At 38.0% G+C, this 15,903-nt stretch overlaps 1 protein-coding gene across 5 annotated transcripts in view; it reads left to right on the forward strand.

The window, feature by feature from the left end:
• GRIA1 (glutamate ionotropic receptor AMPA type subunit 1) overlaps window positions 1–15,903 on the forward strand; it is a 233,421-nt gene that overhangs the window by 163,830 nt on the left and 53,688 nt on the right. For all 5 annotated transcript variants that reach the window (XR_015732590.1, XM_087887521.1, XM_034401978.3 and 2 more), the window contains exons 7-10: window positions 3,138–3,305; window positions 7,028–7,132; window positions 8,543–8,653; window positions 15,291–15,497. Coding sequence is in view for 4 of the 5 variants with exons in the window: in XM_087887521.1 (XP_087743647.1) it covers window positions 3,138–3,305; window positions 7,028–7,132; window positions 8,543–8,653; window positions 15,291–15,497 (591 nt within the window). In the remaining variant the exon portion in view is untranslated. The remainder of the gene's footprint in view (window positions 1–3,137; window positions 3,306–7,027; window positions 7,133–8,542; window positions 8,654–15,290; window positions 15,498–15,903) is intronic.

The raw sequence follows: 15,903 nt of genomic DNA on the forward strand, positions 1-15,903 counted from the left end.
TGTTTGAGGAGGTGTTAATGCCATTTTCTTGTTCCTTATGTCAGACTAGGGTTTAGGGCTTTTTTTTTCCATAGCAAATTACAGCAGAATTGGTTTCAGTGAAGTTAAATTATAGAAAACACTGTTTTCTTTTGCTAAACTAAAGAGGAATTTCGAAATGAAGAATCCTCATTTTGAAGCACATAAATAAGCATACACACACATGAATTAGTGTGTGGTAGTAAGTAACCAGTGTGTGGTAAGTAAGTAAGTAAGGTAGTAAACCTTACTACCTTACTAATGTGGTAGTAAGGTTTGACTAGGAGCAGGTTTAAGCAGGTTCTTCCTTAGAAACAGAAACCAGCTGGGTGATTATGGGCCAGTTACTGTCTCTTGGAGTTAAACTGGGAAATAAAAAAAAAATTCTACTTCCTAACTGGTACTAGAGCAACACTGTAGATTATGGTCTCTAACCTTCAGTGGAGATGCTTTCACCCTAGAGTGGACTCGCTTGAGCAAATAATAAATTGAACCAATCAATCAATAATAAATAAATAATACATACATACATACATACATACATACATACATACATACATACATACATAACATATATATACACAACCAATGGTTGGTCACACAGTCAGCCAGATTTTTTATTATTATTCTTACTTCTTGTTGTTGTTGTTGACTGGATTTGGTATTTTTACCCACCCATCAAGTCCTTTCCAAGGACCTGGGATAGGCAGATGTTAATGTTTGACAGTGTTAAAAGTATAGTCACAAGATGTAAGCTGTTCCCAGTAAAGCTGCCTTTTGCAATTGATTGGTGCCGATGATGTTCAAGTGGTGTTCCATATGTTTTTGCATTTCACCTTAGGGACCTATCACTATTTATTAATATAATTATTTCTATTATATTATATTACAATATATATATATATATATATATATATGTAGGTCTTTGGTTATTCGGGTCTTCTCCCATGTAAAATTGGAAGTGTCTTGGCGACGTTTCGACGAAGTCTCATTCGTCATCTTCAGGCTGGTGTTCTTGGCTTCGTGCTTCCAGGAGCTCCTGGAAGCACGAAGCTGAGAACACCAGCCTGAAGATGACGAATGAGACTTCGTCGAAACGTCGCCAAGACACTTCCAATTTTACGTGGGAGAAAACCCGAATAACCAAAGACCTACATACAAACACCCGCGAAAACCTGAGAAAACATATATATGTATATATATATTCATATTATTTGTGTTTATATTGTGTCTAAGTAAAATTATGTAGAAAAGGTATCTCAGTCCGTAGGACCTCAAAATGTATGCAAATGAAATTAATAAATTACTTATTTATTATTAAACCTTACCGTATGTGCCCCTCCCTCACCAAAGGCAACAACAAACAGTTGTTTGTTCAAGCAGTACAACAAAATGCAAAAGGATACAGCAATGAGTTCCTCCTTAATAATGGCTTAACATTGCATGGACACTAGCATGTCCATAACTATCCCTGCTTAGTTTCTCCAGATGTGCTTAATTTACAGACTATCCAGACGGAATGCCCATATTCTATTGGGGATATTATACTCTTGGGGAATTCTGACAGTCAAAGTGCAAACATATCTATGGGAAATTAAAGAAAATTATCTGCAACTATTTCTATAACATTCAGAGTTAGTGCTCAGAGAGAAAATATATCCTAGTTCTTTTGGGTTGTTCGGAAGCAATATTGCATGTAAGTAGGATTTCAGTCTTTAAGTAACTTACATGGATTAATTAGCATTAGGATAACTAAAGGAAATTTCATGCCTTGTTCTTCTGTTTGGGGGACTCTATACCAAATTATTTAATTAGTGGGGTGCTGAATTATTGCTTTGCTCTGAGTTGAATAAATATATGGCGCTATGGAATCTTTTGAACAAATAATCTTAAAAACAGAGTTCATCCTCGGAACTTTGTGTAGATGTGATAGAAAGATACATACTCTGTTGCTTACCTTCTCATAGATCCTTCATTGTGAAAAACTAAGTTCTTTTTCTCACTTTACTGCGACAATATTTTAAAGATTGGTAAGTTGTATAGTAGACTGAATATAGTAGGGAAAGAGGGAGAGGGAGGGAGGGAAATTATCTGGAGCTTTCATACTAAGGCAAACTAGTTTGTTTTTTTTAAGATAACCTGCACAGCCAGAAACTCACTTTGTCATGATGCAAATCTTGAACAGTTAAAGACAGAGTCCAAGCCTCTAACTTCCTATGTATAATTTTCTAAAGCCTGCAGCAGCAAATATTATAATGCATTGGATCCAGAATTATCCTGTACCCACTTAAATTAGACCCACTGAAATCAAGTTGCCATTATTATTCTGGATATCTTGTATTTTCATCAAACAAAAATGACTCTCAAGGTAGAACAGATTAATTAAAACACGGCTGAAAGCAAAATTAGCATAATAAGTAGGTTGTGCTTTGGACTGTGCAGGAGTGCAAACTACTTAAAGCAGCTGCAGCTTTTCCCAGGAAATTATAATTGTCATCAATATTATTAGGCATAAAAATGTACCTACTGAAGAACATGCAAGTCACCACTCAGCTACATCTAGCAAAATTCTATATGGCTTCTCATGGCTTGTCAATTCCAGCCAAATTGGTATTTTAACTCAGATCCCAAGAGACAGTACGATATAGTGGCTAAGGTGCTGGATTTTGAGCTGGGAGGCTCTAATCGTCTAGACATAGAAGTCAGCTGGATGGCCTTGGGCCAGGCATTCCCTCTTAGTCCAAATCAGTGTCAGGCTCCTGGTTGAGAATTAAAACTCCTTCTTGCCTCATGCACTGACAGCTTGGCTTTGAGAATTGCACCAAACCATGCAAAAAAGTAGTTCCTACAAGTGCTAGGATAAATGCTATGAATAGCAATTACAACTTCAGTTCAAAAACCTGCAAAATAATGCTGCTCTTTATTTTTGAAGCACCCAGTATTACTTAACATAATTATTTTTGTGACACCTTAAGTCGACATTGAAATTAACCAAATAGCAGTTTGGGTGGCTGAATCCTGGAAATTGAAGATTTCCTGGTTCCTGTTTTGGGAGAAGGAACAAGCATTTCCCAAATCAAGCCTAATAGCCAACATGCTTATTTTAATCTATTTTCTAGTACACATCTGCTCTTACGTATGATGGGGTTCGGGTAATGGCAGAAGCTTTTCAGAGTCTCAGAAAACAACGGATCGATATTTCCCGTCGTGGGAATGCCGGGGATTGCTTGGCAAATCCAGCTGTTCCTTGGGGACAAGGGATTGATATCCAGAGAGCTCTACAACAGGTTAGAAAATAAAACAAAATTTAACCCTGGACAGATTATAACATTGTTAGAATATCTGAATTGCTATTCATTATTCATTATTTCATGGTCTGTAAATCCATATCATGTTGTACTATAAACAAGGATGATCATTGAGTATTTGTACTGAAATTGAATTTCTAAAGTAGTCTTGAAAAACCACCTTATTTAGGAAAAGATATCTAACTGTGAACATTTGGGGAGAATGCATTTTCTTTCTAAGTATGGATCCTGAATTCATCAAGCTTGAATTAAAATGTTTCAGCAACCTAAAATAGGATTGCATTAGAGAATTCATTATGCTTTATATTTTTTTTATAAGTGGATGCTAGCTGTGTCAAAGATGCTGAAATAACATTACACAATTCTTCCTTGATTATACTGTATCAGATTGATGATGAGCAGCGTGTTTGAATGCTTCCTTTAGATAAAAGCTAGGTTGTTAGAAATAAGTTACATCAACTGCCTTCTCCCTTAATTTACTATTTTCCATTGTACAAGAAAAATATCCTATTAAGATTTTGCATTGAAACAGAGTCTGTATATTATACAATATATGCAATCCATTCAGTACTAGTATTAAGAGAAGTGGGAGTTTAGAACAGGAAAATATGTAAAAGTCACCTTATTGGAGGCACTTAACAATTCAGCGCTAAAATGTTCGGATTCTGAAAATGTTGTGAGAAAAGAAATGTCTATGGACAGAACTGCATAGAACTGGGTTGCTCTTCATGGCAATGGGCCAACAATTTCTGGAGTCAGGAATGGGTGACATTGTCATCTCACCTCCAGCCTACTGCAAACACAATCTTTTCTTGTGTTTTGTTGTTTTTAATTTGAAGGTAGTTTTTTCTTAATTGGGACTCCATCGCTAAGCAAAGTATTTATTAACTGAAACATTGCATGACTGCCCCACTTAGCAACAGCAGTTCCCGCAGTCCCAGTTGTATTTCTTATACAAATCAAAAAAACTAAGTTAGACATCACATGTCCATGATTTGTGATCTCCTGCCAGCTTCCTGACTTACTTTGTTTGTCATAAACTAAATGGGAAGGTCACAAATGGTGATCATGGAATACTGTGACTATAAAAAATATGCAACAGTTGCAAATAGTGATCATGTGATTGCCGGGATGCGGTGATGGCCTTAAGTGCAACGATTGGTTGTAAATCACTTTTTTTGGCACCATTGTAACTTTGAATAGTTGCTAAACAAATTACTGTAAAGTCAGGACTAGGTGTAGTTTATAAATCCTTTATAGTTTAGATGATGGGGATGATGATTTTGTTAGTAAGATAACATCCAGATATGTGAGAAAAATTCTCCATTAATTATCTTTGCCAAGCCAATGGCTAACTTCCATCTATTGTCTTTTGCAGATGAACAGTCCCACATTTAGTATAAGAAGGTCTTAGCTTTCGGCAACCTGTTTGCAAGTGTACTTTGCTTGTCCTTTATCCCCAACTGCTCTGTGTTAACTGGAAAAGTGTAATGGAATGCAATCTTGATTCCCAGAAGGGAGGGAGTGCATTCCAGAGGAGCAAGAGACAAAGCAGTTTAGGTAGTTTATGTGAGATAAAGAGGGTCTCGGCTTGTCGTTCGTTCAGAACTGCGATAGGAAATAATCACCAGTAACGCACAGAGAATCAGGGTTTACTTTGGCAATGATAAGCTTGCAGTCAAAAGTAAAGTACAAGTCGGTGTTTTGGTTCAAAGTCAGCGCTGGGTGTAATCACACCACAGTGCTATTTAACAAAAACTCAGCCCCTTAAACATACATCCGGTGATTATCAATCAAGCACCCCCCACTCCCTTAACAGTAACAGCTGCGAGCACCAGAGCAGCGAGGACAGCAGAATCGGAGAGGCCCAGCAACGTCATCAATCATCGCCCTGAATGCTGCTATCCAGGAACTATTTGTGTGTTCGCTGCGGCTGCTTATCTCCATTCCTTTTCCTCCCACACCCTCCATTGATGGCGAGCTCCGGTAGGACTCGACAGGCGGCCCCCCCCTACCGGGAGCTCACCGATAAATAGAAAGCATACAAATGTTAGTCACTGTTACGATCCTGTATTAGGTTTGTCTGGGTATTTCCGATGGAACCGTTGTATCAATCGGGCAGCGTGAACATCGGGTGCTGCCACCCACGAGGCTGCTTCTCCCGTCAGGACCCCCGTAACAGCAACCACCATAGCCCACTGGGAGGGATACCACTGTCCATATTGGTCCATATGGCTTATCACCTGGCTTAAGAAAAGAGCCACTCGTTCAGGGCTTCCGTCAAAGGAAGTCTGCAGGGCAGGCGGTCCCCAAACGGCCTGCGGGACCCACAGCCCCGGCGGGGCCCCCGGAGGCCAAGGCATGGGGCCTGGGGTCCTCGCTGCTCCAGTTGCTCTCCTGTCCTGCCTAGGTCGGTCCCTCGTCGCCCTGCGACTCCCAACAGGTAAGCCCCCTGCCAATTGCGTTGGTTGGGGCTCAGGACCGGCTCCAAGGTCTCCCGACGAGGCACCTTGGTCTTGTTCTGGAGGGGGTTGGTCCATGGATCGTCTAGAGGTCCGCTCCATCCTCAATTTAGGACTTGTGAGCCGGAATTGGGTCTCCGAAGCAGTCACCCCTGTATCCTGCCAAGAAGAACCTGGAGGCTCCAGCCCTGCAACCCAGGGCTGCCAGGATGGGGCGTCACGAAATCCAGATTCCCCAAAACGCTCACGTAGCATATCCATGGTGCTGGGACCGGATGAGGCAGGATACCCCCAATCCCCTTCATCCTCCTCAGTCCATCGTCTTTCCCTCCAGCCCTCCACATCTCCACCACACTCCTGCTCTTCCAAGGCTGTCCCTTCTGCCATATCCCCCTTTGCTGCAAAGCCACAGGGACTCCTCACCTCTTGCGAAAAGGAACCAAGCGCTGACTTTTTCTCGGCTTGTCGTTCGTTCAGAACTGCGATAGGAAATAATCACCAGTAACGCACAGAGAATCAGGGTTTACTTTGGCAATGATAAGCTTGCAGTCAAAAGTAAAGTACAAGTCGGTGTTTTGGTTCAAAGTCAGCGCTGGGTGTAATCACACCACAGTGCTATTTAACAAAAACTCAGCCCCTTAAACATACATCCGGTGATTATCAATCAAGCACCCCCCACTCCCTTAACAGTAACAGCTGCGAGCACCAGAGCAGCGAGGACAGCAGAATCGGAGAGGCCCAGCAACGTCATCAATCATCGCCCTGAATGCTGCTATCCAGGAACTATTTGTGTGTTCGCTGCGGCTGCTTATCTCCACTCCTTTTCCTCCCACACCCTCCATTGATGGCGAGCTCCGGTAGGACTCGACAGAGGGTGAAGATGGCTTCTCCTAATAGTTCCCAGAGTATATGTGTTATATGGTACAAGTAGTCTGCTTTAGTTTGGCAAGATTTCTGTCTTTAGATGAGGAACCATAAAGGCATCTGCTTAGAAGAATTCTAATGTGTCTTTCCTGGGTTTTGGAACCTGACAAAAAGTCTGAGCTGGAAAGTTGAAATTACCTGCACCCAAATGAGGTTATGTCCTCAGTGCAGACGACTTGAAAAGAAAACACCTAAAGAAAAAGCTTGATATGTATTGATCCATATATATATCATTTGATCTGATTTAAGAGGTTTGGACAGATACAAAAATTTTGTAACAATTGTCATCTTTTACCTCCTCCCCTCTTTTTATAGGTGCGCTTTGAAGGACTGACAGGAACTGTCCAGTTTAACGAGAAAGGACATCGAACTAATTACACCCTTCATGTTATTGAAATGAAACATGATGGGATCAGAAAGGTAAAGCTGGTTAGCTTGGGAATGGAACTTGTTTCTGAAAACATTGATTCCCTGATGCCACTTTTGTCATGAGCTAAAACATTTGTGTAAATAAGGAATAAAATGGATTTATCTCTGGCACTTATTTTTGTAGTCTAGGATTTGAAACGTTTTTCTCATTAATTTCTGTAGAAGTAAATTTGGGGTCTCTTCAACTTTTAGAAAGCATAATATGCAGATTCTTCACAGGCTGGTTTCTTTTCTTCTCCAACACTTCCTGGAATCACATATCATGAAGTATCAGGAAATTTAGGTGAGAGAAAAAACTGTTTTGTGAAGAGTCAAAGCATATTAAATTTTATTATTGCAATCAGAGATCATCATACTTTGTAAAGGGTGCTTCTGTAAGCAAGTAAGTGTTCCTTGAGATTAAATAAAGTTGAAAAAGATGTCTGAGCCTCTATCAACATTTTTTAAAAGTATGTAATCCCTTCCCAACTTCATCCACTACTCTGGTAGGTATTTCTATAGATTCATCTTTAATCCATAGGAAAAGATTCTGGAATGAAAAACCAAACAATAGAACACAATGGATTTTAAGACTTTTAAACCCATCTCTATTGCTTTTTTAAATTGATAATAGATAGAATAGAATAGAATTTTTTATTGGCCAAGTGTGATTGGACACACAAGAAATTTGTCTTGGTGCATATGCTGTCATAATTATATCCTATTTATTCTTGTGGTATATTTTAATTCTGTAAATCCATAATTCATCTCAATATTATTTTAATATTTAATATGAATTTAAATATAACATTTTCTCTCAAAAAATGTACATTTAAAAAATTTATTAGTCTGTTAAGAACTGTGACTTCACATCCAGAAAATTAAAATGTGATAACTTCTAACTGATACATTAGTCAAAAAATTCAAATCAGAACTTTTCATACAGGTATTAACAATAGATTAATTCCCAGATGATTTCCTATTGCCAGTAAAACTCATCTAATCTCTGAATTAAAAAGATACAGAGTCATTGAAAGCTTAAAATTTTAAGGACAATTCGTGCATGCTGATATGCAAGAGGAGAAGGTGAAAAATATGAATATCATATCTATCTCAAAAATGTTAATATAAAAGATCCATATATGCTTTCATTAATCTAATGATATGCACCTAAATCCACACATCAAGTACTTATGTCTTACAATTTTCTTTTGTCTTCAAGATCTGAAGGTCTTTGTTCAATGTCTGAACAAAATCAATAATGCCACAAATTTTAAAATGTAAATAAATTTGAGTGTTTGAAAAATAGTGGATTTATTTTGTATAATGTTTACCACAAAGTTTTCTCACAAATATGGAATCTCAGGGCATAGAACATAGAGTTTGGCCAAAGGTGTACAATATTCTGTTGATTATTTCTAGATTGGGTATTGGAACGAAGATGAAAAATTTGTTCCAACTATCACAGATCAGCAAGGTGCAAATGAAACAACAACTCTGCAGAACAGGACCTATATTGTCACAACTATTCTTGTAAGTATTCTGATACTGAGACCTTTATCTCAGTCAATTCCATCCTAATTTTGTGCTTTCTTTCATTTAGAATGGTGTACAATTTCAGAAGCAAAATATTTAAAGCAAAAGCATTTTAAGACTTGCCACATAGTTGAAATTGTCAAGCTTTATACTGTATGATGGGAATGAAACTGAATAGTTCATCAGATATCAATTCAGTACAGTGTTTCTCAACCTTGGCAGCTTGACTTCAATTCTCAGAATTCCCTAGCCAGTATGGAAGTCAAAGTGATTTACCGTATTTTTCGGAGTATAAGACACACTGAAGTATAAGAGGCAGCTTAGTTTTGGGGGAGGAAAATAGGGGGAAAAATCTGCCTACCATGTATTCATCTGACTAGCATCCTTAGTCTGGTCAGCTTCAGCACATTAGTTTGCTGCTTTTTTTATCCCCTGCTTGGGGATAAAAAACAGCTTCTAAGACACAGCTGAAAGGAAGCAGCAATGAGAAAAGCAGGCAAAGCATGGGGAAGATCGCTTCACTCGGCTAGCGCCTAGTTAGGGCTGAAAAAAGACTTCCAAAGAACAGCTGAGAGTCAAAGCAAAGCATGGAGATCGCTTCACTCGCTAGCGCCTCATTAAAGCACAGCAGAGATTTGAGGGAGCAGGCAAAGCTGGGAACATCACTTCACTCGCTAGCGCCTCACTAGTGCCTCGTTAGGGCTGAAAAAAAGCTTCAGAAAAGCTACATCGGAGTATAAGATACACCCAAATTTTCAGCCTCTTTTAGGGGGGATACAGTGTGTCTTATACTCCGAAAAATACGGTACTGGTGAAGATGTTGGACCAGAACTGAGGAAATCTAGATTCAAGTCCACCTTTTCAAGGAAAATTACTTGATGGCTTTGAATCCAATTTCTCTCTCTTGACACTTCCCTTGATACTTGTGGAAATAATCCCCATCAAACTCCTGAGACAAAAAGCAGGATATAGAGCTAATAAATAAACAAATTCCAATTCCAAGCTGCTGAAAAAAATAGACACTGTAGAAACTGCATCTTTTCTTACCATTATGTGTTTCATTAACATGTTTGATATCTTTATTTTTTTTTCTTTTCTTTTTACTGCCTTAACTCATGTATTTTTAATGAGGAGAACTGACCCTGAGAAGATACTACAACTTTGACATGGAGAAATAAAAGTATATTTTTTATATTTAAAAAGTCCCTAAACTTAGAGAACAAATTTAATTTGTAATAATAAATTCCCCAATTCAACATTTTCAAGAAGCCAGATATAAACATCTGACAGAACAGAAGTAAAATGAAATTTAGTCAGCTTTAAAGCTTGGAAAAGAAGCTTGATCATCTATCATGCTATTATTCTGTAATTATCTGGGATTCCTCGTAAACATTTCATAAACAGATGTTTTATACATGATTGGCTAGAAATTCAACTGTCTGCAAATATTCACATATTTGAGTAATACGACATTTGGATAAGATGGCTATGGATATTCCTGACAGCAGCTGTTGTAATTCCTGAGGCTGAAAAAAAATATCATGTGACTAAAGCTGGACATCAGACTTCTGTTTCAGTTAGATTTGGGGGTTAACATATAAATTAGGTTATTATTTTCTGAAAAAATCCTGTGACTTCCCTGAATGGCATTTTATATCTACAAATATGTTCAGCGTTTTTAGGGTAAAATAAGAAATGCCTCTTTTAAGAGGTTTTCCATGTAGAAGCAGGTTAAGAAAGCATGTAGTTTAGAACTCCTTTTCAGTTTCTCCATTAATTGTATAATCCAGAATATGTCTAAAAATAATTTTCCTTCAATACTAGGAAATAAATTTGTCCTCCATCTTTTATATGCTGATGATGCAATTTTTCTTTTTACAAATTTAAGGTGTAATGTCCAAGTGCTTAATATCAAGGGATATTAAAGAAAACCTGGCCATCTAAACAAAAAGAGTTTGTTTAATAAAAAGGCATGCAAATTATCATAAGTGAGTGATTAAAAGTATCAGTAAAGACTTCAAATATCTAAAAGTTACTTTTCATTTATAATTGTAAGAAACAAATTAAAGATATCTTGGGCTGGCAGTAATCGGGGCATAGAGCCATGATACCAAACCTATGGCACATGTGCCCAAGGTGGCACACAGAGCCATCCTTCCAGGCACACAAGCTGTTGCCCAATTTACCTGCAGCTACCCATGCACATGCGCCCCAGCTGGTGTTCGGGCCTCCAGTGTGCATGCATACAATTCAGGGGACCCAGCTGATCTTTGGAGCTCACTGCATGCATGCGCATTTGTACATGTGCGCAAGACTACTTGTGTGCAGCATGTGCATATGTAAACAGCATTCTTGCATGTGCATTGCATGCTCAAAAAACATGTGGATGTGCAGATGGTGAAATTGTGCATGCAGCACACGGAGAGGAGCTGCGTGTTAGTGCGGATAGCACGCACACATGCGAATTGCACGAAGCACGTACCTGCACTCGGTGAGTAAAAGGTTCGCCACCACTGGCATACAGACTCCATGTCTGTTGCCCTATCAATATCTTGCTATATCCATTTAGTCATTACATAGTTCAAAAGAATATAGGCATTCAAAAATAATAAACAGTTTGTGAATAAATATATATTAATAGACAATACAGCAACTCTATTACATTTTGAATCCAAAACAGTTCAATTAAAGTAAATTGTTTTGAATCCAACTAAAGGCGTTACTCATTACAGAAAGATACAGACAGTACCTATGCACTAAGTAAAGATGACCACAAGTACTAATAGTAATCAAAAGGCATGCATAATGTATAATTCAAAATTTGGAAAATACTAAACTCCCATCTTTAATTGATAGTTGCATCTTTTTCAAAGGTATCTTCAGAATTGAAGCACCTCATAGGAACAGCATACTGAGTTTTTGAAAATGTTTTCCAGATAAAGATCCATGCAAAAAAGAAAATATTGAGAATTCTGTTCACTTTTAGTGTTGATCCTAGCCTAAAAGTTGAATCTGCCAAAGGACAGAGAAGCTTCTTTATATATCTTACTTGTATTTAGTGTTACAGTTTGAGAAATGTTGTTTGGAGTAAGAATATCTAAATAATTGATACATTCAGTATCTATATAAAAATGTTAATCACTTAATGTGTGACTAAACAAAATTTTATCTTCAGAAATGATTACCAGTATACATTGGTTAATAGAATATCCTGCAATTTCAGCAAAGGCATTAATCAAATTCAGAAAAGCTAGAATTAAATTACTGTACAAGACTCAGAGATAAACAATAAAAGATCATCAGCAGAAAATATCGATTGATATTCTAATTAATTATGCAAAAAGCACAGAAAGCATAATTTTGTCTAATAATACAAGCTAGTAGTTCTAAACAAAGATCCAAAGGAATAGTGGAGATCTCTGTCTAGTAATTTTAGAGGATTTAAAAGTTTTAAAAATGCCATTTATCATCACTCTATTGAAGGTCTCATTTTATAATTTTTCTATAAGCAATTCACATGGAGCTAAGATGCACAAGAACCAATTTAGTGTAGTGATTAAGGCACCAGCTAGAAACCAGGAGACTGTGAGTTCTAGTCCTGCCTTAGGCACAAAGTCACTTTCAGCAATAGGAAGAAAACCTTGCCAAGAAAACTGCAGGGATTTGTCCAGGTAGACCCCAGGAGTCAACACTGACTTGAAGGCACACACAGACACAGACACAGAAGACACACAGAGACACATTCTCTCTCTCTCTCTCTCTCTCTCTCTCTCTCTCTCTCTCTCTCTCTCTCTCTCTCTCTCTCTCTCTCTCTCTCTCTCTCTCTCTCTCTCACACACACACACACACACACACACACACACACACACACACAAAGCATGTACTACAAAATTGAAATTTTGTCTTTCTTTTTGTTTAAATCAACCAAATTTTCCACCACCTGAATATTATCTGAAATGTGTCTAGTTTTGATAAAGCCCCCTTGATTATTTGGAATATATTATTTCTTGAAGTTTAGATTAATTAATAAATCAATACATAGCATAAGATCTTCAGCAGGTTGTGGTGTAATGGTAACGAATCCTGCATTAAATGAAGACAATTACCTTCCATTCTCAAAGATACCATTAAATGAAAATATGTTATATTAATGGGCCTATCAATTAAAAGTCCTAGACCAGTGCATTCTCAGAAACTTTTAAGATTCCTCATCTACTAGCTGGGGAATTCTGGGAATTGGAGTACACACATAAAGTTGCTCAGATCGAGAAACGCTATTTTAGAGGACTTGCCAATTTTTGCTTTGTTGCTTTCCATTGCTATGTTTTCTATTGCTTATAGCTGTTGCTGTAAGACAGGGGTGTCAAACTCACAGTCCACAGACCAGATGCATCATATGCTGGCCCTGGCCCCACCCGGTTTAGCAAAGGGGGAAAAAGTCCCCATATGTCACTTGACGATGCCGTGACGATGCGAGCTTAATACCCCTGCTGTAAGAGGACTGAGGTTTTAACTCTAATCCATTAACAAATAAATATACTTATGAATTGTTTAGTCTTGGAATAATTTTCAATAGCCTGCTAAACTGATTAATTAATATTTAATTTTATTTTGCTTTGTTATTTCTTATGCTTGTTGAAAGAATTGGACTATTGGTTCAAGTGATAATCATTGAAGTAATAATATGGCTGAGCTTTGTAAATCAGTTGCTTTTGCATGATAGTGCACCCATGCAATCTTCTTTATGGAATTCATTGATGATGGTATTAGTAATAGCTGTAATGGTGGTGCTCCAGGCAGCAACTGTCTCTCCCTCCTTAAGCTATTCATAAATCCTACTGAGAACTTTTGTCATAATCATGTTTTTAAACAGAACCATCAATGTGCTTAGGCACAGTCTAAATTTCAAATACTTCTCTCAAAACTATTTCTTATTTACCTACTTATTTACTTTCGTTTTGTATATTGATTAAATAAATGGACCGGCCATTTTAAAATTTTATTTTAAATAGGAAGACTCTATAGGAATATGTACACTCTTTCTCCATTTCTAGAAATAATATTCTATTCTTGTCTTATCTACACCATCTTGGTATTCCAAAACTTCCTATCTTTTGTATTCCTCTATAGAAAAATGACAGCTTGACCAGCAAATCTTAAGATAGAAGCTTTCAACATAATTCTGGCTTGTGTTCTGCCCCAACTATGGGTCCCAAGAAGTGTAGCACACCCACAGCTCCAAAAACTCCGTTTAATACAAACAGACCCCTTTCAAAATGCAGGCTTTAACCACAAATGTCCTTATCATCCTACTATGAATTACAGAGATTAAACAAAGTCCGACAAGGGTTGGCAATCAGCCCAGAAACCAAGTTGTAACAAAAAACTCATTCTCAAAATGTTCTACGTAGGACCAAGCATTGTTTCCAGCAACATTTGCCAGCTGTGTGCGAACTTAAACAGGCTAAGGGAGTGGCCAATTAGCCCCAAGCCTTACTCTCGAGGAGACCTCCTCCTGAGTAACCACTCCTGCCTTTTGGCAGCCCTGCATGCTCGAGCATTGAGAAGAGGCTCCTCCACTTCACTCTCTTCACTTGAAGGAGCCTCTGGAGGTTCTGAAGGCCATGGCTGAGTCTCTGCTTCTGGCACCACATCCTTTTCAGCCTCCTCGCTGTCCGACTTGAGCGCCGGCTGCACAGGCTGCTGGGCACAACACCACACCAGCCTCCTCGTCGTCGGGATCAGCCACAATCCGCGCAGGCCGCTGGCGGGCCACAACAGCTTGTCATTCTTATATGTTTGTATAGAATCACAGATCCTCATGGAGCAATTCTCTGTACTACCACCCAAGTGATGTCAAAATCTTCTCTCCAATTTTAAAAGGAAAGCAGAAAGGGTGCATGAACATTTTAACTGGGGAAGGTATAATGTCAATCTCTCGTTGGACCTAAAAGACTATCTTCATTTGCCTGCCTGCAGGCTGACACAAATGATATATCTCCTTTTCTTCTGCTACATAAAGACTGAGCATCATGGCTTATAATAAGGCTATCCTACCTTTTGCTCATCAGTTTGAATGACAAGCACTGAGATGAGCATGCCACTATTTATGTCTATGGAGATTCTCGGTCATCCAGGTCATGGTTGTCGCAAAGGTGCTTTTTTCAAGAGGCAACTGGACTTTCTGGTCCAAAACAGAAAGTCCAGTTGCCTCTTGAAAAAAAGCACTTTTGGGACATGCCAACATTTAAGGATTCCAACAAATTAAAACTCATTGTAGGACTGGAAACTACAGTAAGTTCTACAAGAAGAGATTGGGAATCTGAGAGTTTCAACATCAAGAAAATATCAAGCTCAAGATAGGGATTTAATATAATAAGTACTTAAAGAAGGTCATAACTTTATTTCCATCATCCCAAAGTGCACAAATGGGGTAATATTTAAAATTAAAAGGGAGCTGATTAATGTTGAATGTATCCTGGCAGTATTCCTAGAGCACTTCAGCAGTGGAAACATTTAATTTGTGTGTTGATGCACTTCACATCAAACACAAAGATTTTTAACATTATGCAAAACAGTTTTCATTGCCAAAACATTGAAACATTGATCATGCAACTTCCTCTGTTTCTCTCAGGAATCTCCATATGTGATGCAAAAGAAGAGCAGTGAGCCATTAGAAGGAAATTTGAGATATGAGGGATATTGTGTAGAATTAGCTGCTGAAATTGCAAAACACGTTGGCTACAACTACAGCTTGCAGATTGTTGCTGATGGAAAATACGGCGCTCGAGATTCTGAAAGTAAAATGTGGAATGGCATGGTTGGAGAGCTAGTCTATGGAGTAAGTTTCTAGTTCTGAATCAGTTATTATACAATATTATTATTGTATTATAAAAGCTGATGATGCCAGAGCATCTTCAAAGGTATTGTTACTATAATTCAACACTGGTAGCCCATTTACATGTAATTGCTGCTGTTACTTGAGATTATTCTTTAAATAAGAGCAAGAAAAATATGAAAAACTGCTTTAAACATTGTGAATGATACCATGTAGTTGATAGCAAGTCATTTGATTTCAGCAATTTACAGTTAACTGTATATCTCCATCTTAAAATAAATGGGAAGGTATCACTCTACTGAGACCTTTCTAATCTCCGTATATATTTAATATATATTTAAGAGGGCAGGAATAAATATTAAGGAATTGAAATATCATAGATCCTGTACTGGGACCGGGACCAAAACTA

Source organism: Pantherophis guttatus, chromosome 2 (genome assembly GCF_059756535.1).
Source record: "Pantherophis guttatus breed Tessera chromosome 2, ASM5975653v1, whole genome shotgun sequence".
Classification (NCBI taxonomy): Eukaryota; Metazoa; Chordata; class Lepidosauria; order Squamata; family Colubridae; genus Pantherophis; species Pantherophis guttatus.